Here is an 18,504-nt window from a genome sequence, read left to right on the forward strand (position 1 = left end):
AGTCCCAGCTGCTTGGGAGGCTGAGGCAGGAGGATCACCTAAGCCCAGGAGCTGGAGGTTGCTGTGAGGTGTGATGCCATGGCACTCTACCAAGGAAGGGCAAGAAAGTGAGACTCTAAAAAAAAATTATTAAAAAAGAAACATTCTTAAATTTTTCACATTAAAACTCAGATCTTACTGTCTGCTCCTTTCTTAGTTTTTTTATTTAGAATATCTTTTGTTTCATTGCATTTTTAAGTTTTTAATATCAATTAGTTTATCAATATTTTTAAAATGTCATCTCTGCTTTCTTTCAACATTGCTGCTTTCACTTTGTGTTTCTTTTGTTTGCATATTGTAAGTATGATGAGGTGGGTGTAATATAATCTTAGTTTGAAAGGAACACTATTAGGTTAAAAAAGAGATTGGGTTGACATATGTCAAAGTGATCATTTGATGAAGACTACTTTATTTAAAATTCAAAGTAAAAGAGAAAAAATTATATCTTTTTCCATAAGGATATAGTTCCAGAGTTAGTTCTGTAAGTACTTTTTAAAAGAAAATAAAGCTAAAATCACAGCATATGATTTTTTATGATAGTGGTAGTGTTTGTGGCCACTTTCGTAATAGGAAAAAAAAATTGTGCTAGAAAGCCAGAGGAGATGAAATGAAGTAAATGGTCTGAAGGCCAGTGATAGTAGAGGAACAGACCGGGTGGAATGCTGAAGCTAGGAGGTAGATGCCATCAGCTGGAAAAGAAGCCCAAATAGACATTTTTCTAATTGCTTTTAGGGGGAAAAAAGTCCAAACTAACAATGTTTATTCTCATCATTTGTTGCACTTTTTATCAGTTTCATTTATAAGTAAATTAATTTATAAAGCTTTACTTGTAAAAACAATTATTGGATATACATTCATGGACATTCAAAACATAGTTGTGAAAATAGTCTATTTCAAAACAAATTTCTTAGCCAAAAACCTAAGAGTGTTCCTTTTAATAGAATAAGCCTTTTAGAATAGCTCATAGTTTAGAAACTTATAGTATGAAATGTCTTTACTCTGTCAAATGTTTTTAAATGGAAGTTTTAAGTTCTAAATATCTTTGTTAATTCTTTGAGTAATAACTTTGGATTGTATTGCTTTCTACATGTTATTTAAAGTCATAGCAACTACTTTGAGTGGAAATAGATTTGGTGCTAAATGTAGCCTGAAAGTGTTGTTATTAATGAGCTGCAAAGCAATAAATATCGAAATTTGAAAATTCAACACATTTCTTTGACTGTAATATAAAGGGATGCTCTAAAAGGAATGATATAAACCAGTATTTCTTTTATTTAAAAATTTGTTGCTGCTTATTAGCTTTCTTTTTGTAGTCTGTTTTATGGATGTCATAAACATTAGAGAACAGCTTTCTTTCCCTGTACACTTTAGAGAGTTTAATGAATATCTGAGATACCTATTCAAGTGCCTTTTTGAAGTAGCACATACATTTATTGTGACACAATCTGATTTAAAAGTGAGGACTAAAACATGTCAATTCTTATTCAATGTGAAATGCAGCTTATGAAACTTAAGAGGTTCAAAACAGCAGTGCTTTTACATTAATAGCTGTGGAGGTTGTGGAAAGGATCAGTGAGTTAAGTTTCTACAGGATGAGCAATATGAGCAGCAGTGATTTTTGAGGTGAGTTTAAGGAACTTCTTGGCAGTTTTATAATAGATCTTTCCCTGAAAGTAAATGAGAAATAGAATCTCAAAAGTGAGGATGTGATGTTTAAAGTTTTTCTTTCTTTCTTTCTTTCTTTTTTTTTTTTTTTTTGAGACAAAAATCTCACTCTGTCCCCCTTGGTAGAGTACCATAGAGTCATACTTCACTGCAGCCTCAAACTCTTGGGCTTAAGCGATCCTATTGCTTCAGCCTCCCAAGTAGCTGGGACTACAGGTGCCTACCACAATGCCTAGCTAGTTTTAGAGACAAGGTCTTGCTCTTTCTTAGGGTGATCTCGAACTCCTGAGCCCAGGCACTCTATCCGCCTTATCCTCCTAGAATGCTAGGATTACAGGCGTGAGCCACCACACCCAGCATATTTTGGTTTTTCTTTTCCAAAGTTTTACTTTGTGGCATTATAAATTACTGGCCTAGAAAATTCCAGCAATTTTCTTTTAAGTCATCAAAACCCCTTTAAAAGAATAACTGCTTGCCGGGTGCAGTGGCTCACACCTATAATCCCGGCACTGTGGGAGGCTGAGGAGGGAGAACTGCTTGAGCTCAGGAGTTCGAGACTTGCCTGAGTGAGGATGAAACCCTGTGGAGGCTGAGGCAGAGGGATGCCCACAGCCCGAGTCTGAGGTCGCAGTGAGCTATGACACCATTGCACTCTGCTCAGGGGCATAGGGTGGGATTATGTCTCAGAAAAAAAAAATAAAAATAATAAAATAAATAACTACTTGATACTTTATTATATAAGAAAAATAAAATAAATAATTTATTTATATCATAACCCAGGGATCTGTATCTGGTATTTTAAAATCACTTGTCCTACAAAGAAATTGACTCAACATACTGCGTTTCTCTGAAAATAAGACACTATCTTATATTTACTTTTTCTCAAGAAGGCACACTAGGGCTTATTTTCAGGGAATGTCTTATTTTTATTAAGTATAATACAACAATGTACATTTATTCAAATACAGTTAAGTCATCTTCTTCTGGAACCTGACAGGGAGAGCCGACCCTGTTGGTGGGGCTGGCACTACTGATGCGTGAACTCCTTTCCCCTAGCCGTTTGCGTGTGCGCAATAGGATGCCTGCTACTGCGGTTACCACACACACAGCTGCACAAGTGTGAACAGCTCAGAGAAAGGAGCTGTGGCAGATAAAAGGTATTCTAGTCTTCCTTACCACTCTGCCCCGAAATGCATGCTGTGGCTATGCAACGTATCTGGAACGCTTCAGGTTCCAAAAGAAGATGACTCATCACTAGGTCTTATCAGGGTAGGGCTTATATTTAACAAATGCATTGAAATCCTGCTAGGGCTTATTTTTTGAGTAGGTCTTATTTTGGGGGAAACACAGTACTTACGGATACACACCATTCGACATACTTTGAGGTTAAACCCTACATAGCCCACATCTCAAAATTTGCCAGATATTTGCAGTAACTTTAGCTAACGACAGTTATAAAAGCTAAAATAGGGCTTTTGCTTGGACACTACTACTGTACAGGAGCAGGAGGCACCAAGAGGCTGAGCATCTTTTATTCAGTAATTGTATTTTAAAAGAAAGAACTAAGAAAAAGCCATTGCCTTTCTCTTCCCTTTTTTTCTTTCTGATTGATCTTCTGAAGTCATTTCCAGGTTGAGTACTCTTTCATCTTTCATCAAGGCTATCTTATCATTCCACAAATCTTATTTGATTAGGATTATCTGACTTTCCAGGTGGTAGAAAATGTACTTTTTATTTTTCGTGACTTGAAAATGTAATTATATTTGGATCTGTTAGGTTGGTGCAAAAGTGACTGAAGTTTTTGCCTTGTTGAAATTTGCCGTTTGATATTGGAATACATTCTTAAATAAATGTACTTATGTTATATGTCATTTTAATGCGCATTTCTCTTTTTATGCTTTTTTGCTCATGACTTACTACTTACTGTTTATTTTATATTTATTTTGGACTATGGAAATGATGTTGGACAAAAAGCAAATTTGAGCAGTTTTCTTATTTGAGTTTAAAATGGGTCATGAAGCAGCCCAGACAACTTGCAACATCAGCAGCACGTTTAGCCCAGGAACTGCTAACGACTGCACAGTGCAGTAGTGGTTCAAGCAGTTTTGCAAAGGAGATGAGAGCCTTGAAGATGAAGAGAGTAGTGGCTAGCCATCTGAAGTTGACAATGACCAATAGAAAGCAGTCATCAAAGCTGATCTTCTGACGACTATATGAGAAGTTGTCAAAGTATAGTCGAGTTGTTCAGCATTTGATGCAAATTATTAAAGCAAAAAACTTGATAAGTGGGTGTCTCATAAGCTGACTGAAAATCAGAACAATGGTTGTTTTCAAGTATGGCTTTCTATTCTGTGCAAAAACAGTGAACCATTTCTTATTCAAATTGTGACTTGCCACAAAAAGTGGATTTCATACAATAACTAGCAATGACCAGCTTAGTGATTAGATAGAAATGAACCTCCAAAGCACTTCCCAAAGCCAAACTTACACCAAAAAAAGGTCATGGTCACTGTTTGGTGGTCTGCTGTCGAACTGATCAACTACAGCTTTCTGAATCCTGGTGAAACAATTATATCTGAGAAGTACGCTCAGCAGAGGTGCATCCAAAACTGCATTGCCTATAGCCAGCATTGGTCAACAGAAAGGGCCCAGTTTTCCACAACAATGCCCAACTGTGCATCCCACAGCCAATGCTTCAAAAGTTGAACAATTGGGCTATAAAATTTTGTCTCATCTACCATATTCACCTGACCTCTCACCAACCAACTACCACCTCTTCAAGCATCTTGACTACATTTTGCAGGGAAAACAACAACCATCAAGATGCAAAAAATGCTTTCCAAGAGTTGATTTAATCCAGAAGCATGGATTTTTATACCACAGAAAGAAACAAACTTACTTCTCCTTGGCAACAATGTGTTGATTGTAATGGTTCCTGTTTTGTTTAGTAAAAATGTATTTGAGCCTAGTTATAATGATTTAAAATCCATAGTACAAAACCATAGTTACTTTTGCACTATCCTGATACTTCAGATAATTTTTTGTAATATTATCAAAATTATTGTTGGTTATTGGTTTTTGGGAAATTCTTAGCCATTGTCTTTCTTCCTATTCTGGAACTCCAATTACATTTATATTAGACCCTTTCACTGTGTTCCTATGTCTCTTATGTTCTTTTCTAAGAACGTATTTTTAGTCTTTTCTTTTGCTGTGCTTTATTTAGTCTAAACATTTTCTGGCATCTTGGTTTTCAAGTCCTGATTGCCTTGGTAGCTTTCCAGTGTCTTCAAGAAATATTATTTTATATAACTTCTCTACTTGTTTTCTTAAGAAAATGGCCTTCTATAGACTATTAAGGCCAGAAACAGAAATCCCAAAATTATTTTGCAAAAGGCAAATTTGACTGTGTCTCTTGGGAAAAACCTTTCAGGCCCCACTCTCTACCTTATTGTGTAGGATAAATGCTAAATTGCATCATATGACTCCTAAGGCTCAATTTTTACTAACCTTTCTTCCAGTCACCAATCCTCTTTTCAGCTGTGTCTGATCTGCTATAGACCCATCTATGTCTTTAATTTCAGTTGTTATCTTTTTAGTTCTAGAATTTCTGTTTTTTCTTTTTTAGAAATTCTCATTGTTCAGTGAAATTCTCCTTTTTTCATCTGTTTTCTTGAACATACTAATCCACCCCTCTTGTATATTTCCCTTGTCTTACACTTCATTTACACTCATCTTTTCTCCAACCATAAGCTAGAGTACTATCATATTACAATGGTAATAACCTTTAGATACTCTATTTCTAGGCTGTAGAGACCCTAAAAATGTTTGAAAAAAAGGACAGTAGAGTGAAAAGTGCAGCTGCAACCAACCTTTCATTCCTGTATTATTTGGTAAGTTTTGTTTTTCACAACTAACAGTTGACCATGTGGAATTTCTATATTGATAAATTTCATCTGAAGATCGTGATTAAGGAGGGGCTCCAAAGAATATTGTGGGATAATGTAAGCAAAATGGGGTGTATAGTGGATCCGATCGTGACAAGTGCCAGGTCAGAGGTTGAGTTTGAAAACATGAATGAGAAGATCATCCCTGAAGGAGAAGAGGAGAAAAGTTGTGGTGATAAGCATTATATTGTACAGTTGTGGAGAGTACAGCTGGAAAATAAGCTAGAGATATATTTCAGCTTTTTTGTAGTAGTAATAAAGAAAGTGATATCTTAGGTTAAATGATTTATGTAAGGTTACAGGGTATCGTCTTTAACAAGCATTCGTTGAGCATCTACTGGATGCCAATCATTGGTAACATCAAAAGTCTAATAGCTCCTTAAAAGGGAGCTTTCTTAATTTGGAACAAAGGAGGGAGGTGGAGGTAGACTGGGAAGGAAGGTTCAAAGTAGAGAACAGTAAATTATTATAGATAATAAAGGCTTCAGAAATTCAGAAGAGGCAAATAGCATTTTAATTTAGGCCTTTTGGAAAAGATTTCATAAAGAAGTTGGATCTTGAAGGTCAGAATATAGATAAGAGTGAAAGGGGCATTCATGGGGAGACTGACAAACTAAATGCACAGAAGTGAGAAAGTATTATGAGGGGAGATGTACATAAGAGTCATTGTATATTGTTAAACCACATTTTCAGTCCCTCTTAGAGCTTCTGATTTGTACACCATTAAGAACCACTGCTGTGCTGAACTGTGGTTGCTGATGGAAAGGTGTTACATCCCTCAGGTTTTCAGATGAAGAAAGAGATCAGAACTACTGAGTAAAGAATGACTCCAGAGTTACAAATCTGCTGGCAGGAGAATAGTGCCAGTTACATGTCCAGAAGTGGGTGCTGATTGAGGGGAAAGATGCTGAGTTTGTTTTTAAATATAATTAAACACTTTTTGTAGTGATGAAAATAGAAGTATCCAGGAAGCATGTAAAACTATCACAGAAGGTAAACCAGGTGGAGATGAAACTTGATAATCATCTCTGTAGAGGTTAAAGTTTTGATAATAGATGACCTCTCCCTAGGCAAGATAATAGCACAGAACTAAGCACTAGCTTTGGGACAGATATACACTAAGGAGGCAAGAGTAAGAATCAGATCAAGAAGACAAGAAAAGAAACAAGGTAGTATGATGTCTTTGAATTTGTAAAGGAAGGCACAAAGAGGAGCAGTATTGAAACCAGTAGTGTAGTACAAGAGAAAGAAGGCTCAGACAGCAGACTCTGAGATGGAGATATGCCTGCTGTCTAAGTAGAGCTCTAGATCAGCACCTGGTGGCCAAGGCCTTGGGGGAAAGAGGATTGAGCAGAGGCAGAAGTTGGTCTCACCACCTTGGCCAACCCTGTAGCATGCTCTGAAGCTGGGGTGGCCTCCAACACTGTCCCTGTAGGGGTGAGGGTATTGGACCTTTGTTCTCCTGTATCAACCAGTCCTGGGATTGAAGGAGGCATTTCCAGGAAGCAGGCAAGTTGCCTCCTTTCTTTGGGCATAGGTCAGTTTCCAGAGAGGGTTGCCTTCTGAAACCGGTGGCCAGTGGCATTTCTAGCAGTTCTTAGAGATCAGTCTGGGGACTGAAGAACAATGTCTGTAATGGCTCTTAAATTTTGAATTTAGGAAACCACTGATGAATTTTGTGACCAAATCTTTACCAAGTTTGACAGATGTGCAGGAGGAGACTAATAGAAATTTTAGAGAAGCAAGGAAGGAAATTGTTAGATTTAGTCAAAAGAACAGATGTGTTGGAGCATCTGAACAATAACTTGTTGTACTTAGTTCTGAAGAAATTGGTTATAATTAAGAATGTTTTGATGAAATTGATGAGTCTGGTATGTAGTTGTGTATGACATATAGTTGAAAGTATATTTTTGGTATCCAGCACATAGTTACATCAATTTTCTGTTGCTGTGTAATGAACTGCCCCCAAACTTAGTGGCCTATAGTTACTCATGCAGCTGCCATCATCTGAGACTTAACTGAGGATGGATGGTCCAGATGCTTCCCTCATATCTGGCACTTTGCTGTCACTCAGGGAGACTCAGTTTTCTCTTGAAGCCATTCCAGCAGGAGATACCAGATTTCTTATATGAGACTGGATTCTCTAAGAGCAAACACCAATGCACAGGCACATATTAGGCTCCTGCCTGCTTTGAGTTTAGTAATTTGAAGGGCTAAACAAACATAGGAGAAAACCATACTAGGGCATGAGTACTGGGACATACAATCCCAGTATGATCCACTATCTATACTCAAGCCCCAATTATTCATGTCTCCTCCCCATATGCAAAATGTACTTAACTCCTCCTACGACTCACAGAGCTTCATTCAGTCACAGCATCAGACTCAAAAACCATGCTCTGCATCAGGTCTGGATAGAGATGGGGCTTTCTCAGGCACAATTCCTCTTTCATCTTTATCCACAGATCTGTGATTGTCACCTGTCCTCCATACACTCAGCATACCATGTTGAGATAAAAACAGGATAACTGTCACAAACACTTTCATTCAAAAAGGGAAAGGATAGTAGCACATTGCAGTCATTGGTCTTAGCAGTTATGAAACCCTGCTAAACACATGTGGTCAAGGGTCCCCTAATGTGGGAAAAGGGAATGTTCTTTCTTTTTTTTGAGACAGAGCCTCAAGCTATCCCCCTGGGTAGAGTACTGTGGCATCACAGCTCACAGCAACCTCTAATTCCTGGGCTCAAGCGAGTCTCCTGCCTTAGCCTCCCAAGTAGCTGGGACCACAGGCACCCGCCACAATGCCTGGCTATTTTTTGGTTACAGCCATCATTGTTGTTTTGGCGGCCTGGGCTGGATTCAAACCCACCACCTTAGGTGTATGTGGCTGGCACCTTAGCCACTTGAGCCACAGGCACCGAGCTGGGAATGTTCTTTCATTAGAGCCCAACTCTGCTCCTTGGAAGTGGTTCCCTGTTCCTTTTTCTTTTATGGCTGTTGGCTCTGCCCTCTGAGAACATCTTCCTTTCATGTAAGAAATAGTCTGTGTTTGCACTTTCTGCCCAGAGAAATTTGGAACTCGGAGGAATTTTTTCATTTTAGACTATGTCTGTTCCTTTGATCCAAACCACAAACACTTTTATTGCTACAACTCCCTTAAAAACTTGGAGGATTTTCTCTAAATCTAGTTGAAATTTTCTTGATGCCCCCAGACCCACATCCATTTCTTTTCAGGACAAACCCCTTTCCACTTAGGTATATAAGTACTATGGAGCAGAGCCCAGAAAAGCCTTAGAAGTACCGCCCCCCCTTTTCTAACCTGAGAGAGAAGCTCTATAAGGTGCAACATTAAATCTTTTTAGACATTTACAAAAAGTGTTACAGCCACACCCTTGAATTGATCCTTACCCTGTAAGTATTCCTACTTTGATGATCTTTTGCTGTCAGGAAAAACTGGTAGAGACATGAAATAATTTTTTTTCCAGCCCAGCAAGTCCTGGTTCTTCTGTATTTTCTCTAAATTCTGCCTGCAAACTGAACAGTTCTCTCCTTAGCTCATCTTTCTCCTCCTGTACCCTATCATACCCAGTTAAAGTAATTGGCCTTTCACATTCTACATAGAAATCATCTTGGCTACATGCACATGTTCATTAGATACATTTCCTGTCTCCACGCTACCCCATAGGTGCCCGTGTTGCCAGCATTTCACCACTACAACATGACTTGCCCTTTACCTAGCCTCTGATGAAAATTCCTTCCTGCCTTTTGAGGTACCACTCGTGGTTCACCTCTCCAACCCCTCATATCTTTTCTAAATTTTGCCTGCTGCCTAGTCCAAAAGACAATATTAGGTGTTTTAGTTTTTAAAACAGCAGCACCCTACTAGAAGGTACAAGTTTTTGTATCAGTCAGAGTACATTTAGAATCCATACACAAACTTGCATGTGAACGTTCATAGCAGTATTATTCATAGTAACAGGAAGGTGACTGGAAGCAACCCAAGTGTCCGTCATGAACAAATAAAAACAATGTGAGACAGCCACATAACAGAATTATTGTTTAGCCATATAAAGGAGTGAAGTTACTAATATATAGTATAACATGGACGAGCCTCAAAAATATGCAAAGGAGGGGCGGTGCCTGTGGCTCAAAGGAGTAGGGCACTGGCCCCATATGCCAGAGGTGGTGGGTTCAAACTCAGCCCTGGCCAAAAACTGCAAAAAAAAAAAAAAAAGAAAGAAAGAAAGAAAAAGAAAAAATGCAAAGGAACAGAAGCCAGACATAATGTATAAGAGTACATAATGTATGATTTCATTTATGTCCAATGTCCAGAATAAACATAGAGACAAAAAGCAGATTGGTGATTGTCAGGGGCTGAGGAAAGGGAGAATGGAGAACAACTGCCACGGGTGTAGGATTGGGGAAAATATTCTGTAAATAGACATCTACAATATCAGCAGTGGGTTGCCCAACTTTGTGAATGTACTAAATGCCACTGAATTGTACATTTTAAAAGGTTTCATTTTATCATATTTGAGTTATTCTCAGTTTTAAGAGTTTAACCAGGGGACTATGACTATAAGTGTTACAGGAGAAGGGATGGTGGGAATCAGGGCTCACACTGTTGTGGAGGAGCCATCCCAGGGGAAGTGCACAGGGAGGGAACCTGAGGAAGAGTCACCATCAGTCAGCAATTGGCACTTATGTCCAGCTGCCACCGCAGAACCTGGTGGGCCTCCATGGGGAAGTCTGTGGCACGCAAATGCCTCTGTAAGGCTGCCTCCTTGTGGGTCAACAGCCAAACCCTGTGATAGGGAAAGGAAAAACTGGACATGGAGTAGAGGTGAGGGAGGAAAGGCTAGCACTCACAGACATGTTTGCATCTGTCCTGCATCTGATGACAAGAAAAAAGGCTGCTGCATCAGAGCGGCATTCCTCATGCAACCCAAATTCCTCTTTTGGCCAAATCTAGATAGGAGCCATACAGGGAAGGGAGTTCTAGGCAATGTAGCTCCTGGCTTAACCAAGGTGACCTGGCAAAATCTGCCACAGTATTTAAGAATAGAAAGGTTCCTGAAGCTCACATGATTGATGGCAAGGTCCTAACCAACTGTTTGACAGTGGAGAGGGAGAAAAAATAATAGATTGCTAGAAACACAGAGACCTGTGACACAGGTCTGTAGTAGGTGACACAGCCCATGTCCCAGGTGCGGGAGGGGTAGTCCTGCCTTTACAGCTATTTCAAGGCTTCAAGTGGGAAGGGGAGCTCTGCAGTAAATGATGACATGGATTTGGGGGTTGAACATGGAACCACCTACATATAAATAGTGTTGTGATTCAAACCATGAGGCTGTGGAGAAGTCAATCATAGGAAACTTGGGTAGTTGATCCTGATGATAAAAAATCTTTTGTATAATCAGCCTATCAAGACCAAGATATGAAAAATATTTGTTTCTGTTCATCATATCTATAATCTCAAAAAATCTGTTTATGTCTATAATCTCAGAATCGTCAGAAAAGATATTAGGTGAAATTTAAATAATTTCTATACATTTTTAATTTTATTCAGGAAAATGAATTTGCACAAGCCAGCAGCTATGCAGATTTAGCTGTGAACTCTGATAGATATAATCCATCAGCTCTTACTAATAAAGGGAATACGGTGTTTGCAAATGCTGATTATGAGAAGGCAGCTGAATTCTACAAAGAGGCTTTAAGAAATGATTCTTCTTGTACCGAAGCACTTTATAATATTGGTAAGGCAAAATTGTTTTTTCCATTGTTTGTTTATTTTGGGGTGTGTGTGTCTGTGTTTTGTTTTTACTTTACTTAACGAGCTCTAATGCATTAGGAGGAGGAATTGACTTCCTTCTAACAAAAAATTAAAGACTACTGCTTCATGGATTATAGATTATTTTAAGGAGAATTAATGATTCAAAAACTTTATACATAGGCTGGGCACGGTGGCTCTTGCCTGTAATTCTAGCACTCTGCAAAGCCAAGGTGAGTGTATCGCTTGAGCTCAAGAGTTCAAGACCAGCCTAACCAAGTGTGAGACCCTCAATCTCTACTAAAATTGAAAAACTGAGACAAGAGGATCACTTGAGCCCAAGAGTTTGAGGTTGCTGTGAGCTATGATGCCACAAAGTGAGACTCTGTCTCAAAAGAAAAAAAATAAAAATAAAGAGCTATGCACATGTAAAATTTGAGTCAGAGTTGCCAATACTGCCAACTTTGGGCAGAGTTGCCCAACAGGGGGCCAGTTCACTGTCCTCAGTTCACTGCCCTCCTAAAAGGCTTTTCCCATTTCTGTTTCTACCACAGTATGTATATAAGACTGATTTCCCAAATTCCTGATGATACTGGATATTGGCATTCTTTTTAATGTTTGCAAAACTACGAGGTGGAAAAAAGTCTTATTTTCTTTCTTTTTAATTATGAACAATTTTAAACATACAAAAAAAGTAGACAAAAAGTAAATACCCACATACCTTCCATTCCATTTAACACATTTTATCATTTTGCCATATTTACTTCAGATTTTGTTTTTAACAAAATACTGCAAGCCATGAAGGCTCATCAGCATCACATTCTCTTCTCTGCCTTTTGGAGGTCACCTAAAGTGGGCACCATCACTCCCTAGGCATGATTTGCAGTGTTGCAACACATGTCTACGCAGTACTGTATTCTGTCTCTAGATTATTACAGAAGTTTTCTTTTGAAATTTTCTTTTCACTGCATAGGTTTTGTTTGCTTTTTGCAGTTTGCTTTTTTTGCTCTTTTTTCATGTTACAGCTTTTCTTCAAATATCTGATGATCTTATGAAATTGGGCCATCTCCTGGTAGTCGGGAGTTTGCAGCTAAAAGCTGAGTAGGATCTCTGGGTTCATAAGTGAGATTGATGAGGGCTGGCACCGTGCTATAAACTAATCTATCTGGTTTGTTCAATTGGGGACCTGCCCATCAGTGAGCTGGATCTTTTACTTCAGTCAGACTCCTAAAGTCTGACTCCTTCAGTCTCCTCCCTAGAGGAGGAAGGCTGCTAACCTTGGAAAATAGGGGAAGCAATGAGGAAGTGGCAATTTTAGATGGAATCTGGAAGAGCCTTTCTGAAAATGTATATGTTCCCAGTCATGTTGGAAGGAAGGGAGAGCATGACCATTTGGGCATCTGGGAAGAGAGCAGTACTGGCACAGGGAGAAGAGCACTTGCTTCCTAGACACATCCTTACATACTTGCTTTGTATGTCTTAAATACTTCTTCCTACTGCATTGCTTGACTTTTGACTTTGTTTATAATGTCTTTTATCAAACAGAATGTTTCTATTATTAATATAGTCAAATTAGCTTTTTAAAAATCTGTGGCTTCATTTGTGTATCGTTTTATGAATCCCTTTTCTTATCCCAAGATTACAAAATCATTTTTATATGTTCTGTATTTTTTTTTTTTTTTTTTTGCATTTTTTGCCAGGGCTAGGCTTGAACTGTCCACCTCCGGCACATGGGGCCAGCACCAACTCCTTTGAACCACAGGCGCTGCCCTCGTTTCATATTCTTACAGCTTTGTTTTTCCTATTTAGTGTGAAAGTAAACTTTGAATTTGTGTGTGTGTGTGTGTGTGTGTGTGAAATAAGAATCTGCATTGTTTTCCTTCATGTGTATTCAGTTTCCTGGCACCATTTATTACTAGTCTCTTCCTCCCCACTGATTTTAAATGTCCATAAACTTAATTCTGTGAGGCCATTACTAAACTCTTTTTTCTGTACTGTGGATCTTATTGTCTGTTCCTGAAACCTATGGGTTCCATTTCAGTACCCATAATTCATTCATTGGAAGTTAAAATTAAAAAAAAAAATTTTTTTTTTTAATTGAGACAGAGTCTGACTTTGTTGCCCACAGTAGAGTGCCGTAGTGTCATAGCTCACAGCAACTTCAAACTCTTGGGCTTAAATGATTCTCTTGCCTTAGCCTCCCAAGTAGCAGGGACTATAGGCACCCACAACACCTGGCTATTTTTGTTGTTGTTGTTGTTGCAGTTGTCGTTGTTTAGCAGGCCCAGGTTGGGCTCGAATCCACTAGCCTTGGTGTATGTGGCTGACACCCTACCCACTGAACTATTTGCACCACCCCCCACACTTTTAAAACACTGAAGCTATGCAGGGGTCCTCAAACTTTTAAACAGGGGGCCAGTTCACTGTCCTCAGACTGCTGGAGGGCCGGACTGCAATCCCCAGGATGAGTTGGCTGCTAAGCAGGACAGGCAGCAGTGGCAAAAACACCCGGCAGGCCAGATAAATGTCCTAGGTGGGCTGCATGTGGCCCGCGGGCCATAGTTTGAGGACACCTGCTTTATAGCCTCACTCTCATTTTTCAAAATTCATCTTCGTTTTCTCTTCTGGATGAATATTTACATATATTTAAAGATTGATTCTGTTACATTGGGCAAATTAATGTCCGTAATAATGCTTACAGGTTTTTTTTCCCCTTTTTTTAAGGCCTTACCTATAAGAAGCTAAACCGGTTAGATGAGGCTTTGGACTGTTTCCTGAAACTTCACGCAATCCTACGAAACAGCGCCCAAGTTCTTTACCAGATAGCGAATGTGTATCTTACTTGAAAAACTTAAAGGCAGTTATTAATTCACTCTATTGGTGATTGAGGATTAAATTATTAAAAAAGTTAACCAGTGAAGTAATGGATGAGGATAATATTTGAAGTAAGTAATGAGGATAATCTAATTAGCAGGGTAATGTGATAAAATATTATTTGAGTGTTACTATTTTAAAAGATCATTTGTACTTTAAGAGGAATTGATTAAAGGTTAAAGCTATTATTTATGAATTTTTGGAAATAATAATTGAAATAATGGAGTATGACATTTTAGTACCCATAATTCATTCATTGAAAGTCAATTAGATACTTTAGAATGCTATATTAAACCTGAGGTAACTTAGGAATTAAGAGGAAAATACTATTCATTGCTGATTAGTATTATTGATTGAGTTTGGATAATTCATCTTATTTTTTTTAACTGACATGTAGATACAGTAAATGTGACTCTTCAAAGATCTTTATCCTCCAAAATTATGCAGTACTTTATGTGAACCTACTTGATAATTCTGTTCATTCAGTAGTCATTTATTTGATATATGCTGTATATCAATATTATGTTTAGAACTCTGGGGAATATAGGACAACAAAACATTTCTCTTGTGTCAGTTTCTTCTATAACTCATCTTTCTTTAGTTCCCTCGCTCAGTCCCTGCCTTTATTTAGAAAACCAGAAATTTGTTAACGTTTTAATGTCTTTCATACTATTTGAAAAGCATTTCTTTCCCTATTTTCATAAGCTTTGCCCACCCATTGGGAAGGGTTAAAATCATAGGTAGGTTTTTAAATTATCTGTTATCATGATATAAATTTTATACAGATATATTTAAAAAAACATTGTGAGGTATACTTTTAATAATTTTACATACTATCTGCTGTACTTTTGATTGAAGATTAAGTGGCAAGTAGTCAAAAGTATTGGTATCAATAAATTATTTGAATATATGCATATGACTTACTTGGTACTAGAGGAAGTTTCAAAAATAACAACCTATCCTTAGGCTCATAATCTAATTAGGGAGAACTCATAGGAAAAATACATGAAAACTATTCCCGTAATACGCTGAGCATGTTAAGAGAGATAGGATAATTGAATACAACATTTAGGTATTTTTATTAAGGACAAATTTTGTATAATAATTGAATAATTCTACTAAAAATTTGGGGGTTATCTTAGTGGATAGTAATGAAGCAAAAGGAAAAGCAATATATAGGGAACAAGAGTGTTATACACAGTACTGATCCATTTCTTATCTCCACTTAGGAAGGAATCCAGAGTAACCAATATAAAATGGCACATACCCTGTATGCTAAGAAATTTTTTTTAATTGTAATGTTGTTTTTAGGTATGCTTATTGATTAATGAATTTAGAAAAATTATGTTATCCTTAACTGACATTGCCCAAGATATGAATTAATGGAAGATCCCAATCAAGCCATTGAATGGCTAATGCAGCTGATCAGTGTTGTTCCAACTGATTCTAGAGTTTTATCTAAACTAGGAGAATTATACGATAGTGAAGGAGATAAATCCCAAGCATTTCAATATTACTATGAGGTAGGTATGTTTTGTTACTTTTCTTATATGTTTTAACATTTTAATAAATTATTATAAAAGATGGCAAGTCATTAAAAATTTATAAAATCTTACTAGTTTTTTAATTAATAATTTATTTAAAATAAAATAAAGCATTCTTAGAGTATGAAGTTAGTTTTTGTTTAATTTTAATAAAAAACAAAAAGTATATATTCACTTTTCTTTTCAAGCATGATTTGCATTCCTTTTTGATTCTCTGAAATACTTAATTTGACACAGGTCGTATATAAATATGTCAAAAAGATATTTATAGATAATTGAAAAGTACGTCAAAGCTTAGGTTTTCTAAATCATTTATAGTTTCAAAATTTATAAAGTACTTATGACAACTTATACTTAAGAAATGTTACATTGGGTAAATTAATCCATTCAATAGTTAAAATATTCAAGAAGTGAATTATATGTTGCCATTAAAGTTGGATTGTCATATTCAATATTTTCTCAGTCATATAGGTATTTCCCATCTAATATTGAAGTCATTGAGTGGCTTGGAGCCTATTACATTGACACCCAGTTTTGTGAGAAAGCCATTCAGTACTTTGAAAGAGCTTCTCTTATACAGTAAGTAACTACTAGGATTCTATGTTTGGTTAATGTCTTCTGTAGAGATTTCTTTTTATCCCTAGAATTAGTGTCTGGTAAACCCAGTAAATTAAGAATATATCATTAACATTTCTGAATCATTTTCATTTTCTTACATTTTGTTCCATTTTACTTGGTCTTTGTTACGATAAATATATTTCCCTTTGCATGGAATTTTAAAAATGCCATATTAAAGGTACTTTTCTTTATGTATTTTTCTTACATCTCAGAAAATAGTTATTTCTTTAAAGTTTTATTTCTGGAAGAGTCCTAATAGAAAAATATTTTAATTTAGAATATGTAATATATTAAAAATTAACTTGTTTAAAGTGTCTTTAAGCACTTATGAGACTCTTTTGTACAAGGTGATTCAGAAATAATTGAAATACATCATGTTCTGCTTCATATTTAGCTATATTGAATGTAAAATGAAATATAACTTAAAATCATTTAAATGATAAAAGAATTTTTTTTTTTTTTTTGAGACAGAGTCTTGTTACCCTCGGTAGAGTGCTGTGGCATCACAATTCACAGCAACCTCCAACTCTTGGGCTTAAGTGATACTCTTGCCTCAGCCTCCCAAGTAACTGGGACTATAGGTGCCTACCACAACGCCCAGCTATTTTTTTGTTGTTGTTGTGGCAGTTGTCATTGTTGTTTTAGCTGGCCTGAGCTGGTGTGGCCCACCAGCCTCGATGTATGTGGCTGGCGCCATAACTACTATGCTACGGGCTTTGAACCAAAAGAATGCTTATTTAAATTATCTCTGTGTGGTATTTGAATTGGGCAAATAATTTTTATGATGTGTTTTATATAAATGTTTTGAGAATTATAAAACTAATTACCATCTGGGCATGGTGGCTCATGCCCATAATCCTAGCACTTTGGGAGGCCAAGGCAGGATTACCTGAGACCAAGAGTTCAAGACCAGCCTGAGCAAGTGTGAGACCCCATCTCTATAAAAAATAGAAAAATAATCCAGTGTGGTGGTAGCTGCCTGTAATCTCAGCTACTTGGGAGGCTGAGGCAGGAGGGATGCTTACCCAGAGTTTGAGGTTGCCATGAGCCGCGGTGATACCACTGTACTCTAGTGACAGAGTGAGACCCTATCTCAGAAAAAAAAATACTGATTACCAAGGATAGGAGGATAGTTTTAACTTAATTACATCCTTTTTGTTTTTGTTCAAGACATAATACATTTTAAACTTCTTTATTACATTTAATAATCCCTCTAGACTTAGCCATTAGCTCATGTAAGACCCTTCCTCCATTAAGGCTCAGTCCACCACAGTTCCATCCTTGACTACTTTTTTTGGATGTCATATGTTGATATAATAATTATCCCCTTAGTCTACATTATGTTCTTTCTCTCCATCCCATAAATACCCTAGCCTCACAAGTTTTGACCTCCCCAACTCCATTGATCTTGACCATCTCTGCAGTTCAGTCACCTAGAACCACCTGATTTTATCACTAGCATATTTACATAAATAAAATTTTACATTATGATATCCAGCTTTCAGAACATAACTTCCTCACTTTCTAACTGTCATACTTCCTAATTTCCAGTTAAGTTTTTCTTTGGTAATATTGAGATCTCCAACCTCTTAACCCTCCCCTTTTCTTGTAGTCTGGCCTCCTGGCTTTAATTCTAAGCCTGCTCCTTCTAGACTGCTTAATTGATTACTTCTAGTCCCTTTCTTGCTGACATCCTCAATTCCTTTTTCTTGTCTTTTCTATCCAATTAGTTCCCCTAAAATTCAGTTCTTGGGTTAATTCAGCCGTTCATTTCATTTCTGTACCATAGTCTGTGAAGCATTATCAGAGAGATAAATTACGTGACCAGGAAAATGGATGCCACATAAATCTGTGTTAGGTGAACACTGCTCATCAGTCTTAAGTGTGTCTCCCTCTCCTGTTTCCCTCACAAGGCTCCTCGTTTCTTCCCCATATTTTATGTTTCAACTAGAAAATGAAAGCCTTTTGCAGAAACTCTCCTAACATTTCTTTCTTTCTTTTTTTTTTTTTTTTGAGATAGAGTCTCACTATGTTGCCCTTGGTAGAAT

General features: G+C 37.2%; 1 protein-coding gene across 3 annotated transcripts in view; it reads left to right on the forward strand.

Moving 5' to 3' along the window:
• Positions 1-18,504, forward strand: part of IFT88 (intraflagellar transport 88) — a 122,888-nt gene that overhangs the window by 55,671 nt on the left and 48,713 nt on the right. For all 3 annotated transcript variants that reach the window (XM_012809491.2, XM_023517246.1, XM_023517247.1), the window contains 5 exons: positions 5,508-5,594; positions 11,220-11,406; positions 14,145-14,253; positions 15,667-15,817; positions 16,302-16,417. In XM_012809491.2, coding sequence (XP_012664945.1) covers positions 5,508-5,594; positions 11,220-11,406; positions 14,145-14,253; positions 15,667-15,817; positions 16,302-16,417 — 650 coding nt within the window. The remainder of the gene's footprint in view (positions 1-5,507; positions 5,595-11,219; positions 11,407-14,144; positions 14,254-15,666; positions 15,818-16,301; positions 16,418-18,504) is intronic.

This window comes from Otolemur garnettii, unplaced genomic scaffold, assembly GCF_000181295.1.
Source record: "Otolemur garnettii isolate 467f Iridium unplaced genomic scaffold, OtoGar3 scaffold00106, whole genome shotgun sequence".
In the NCBI taxonomy this organism is placed as follows: domain Eukaryota; kingdom Metazoa; phylum Chordata; class Mammalia; order Primates; family Galagidae; genus Otolemur; species Otolemur garnettii.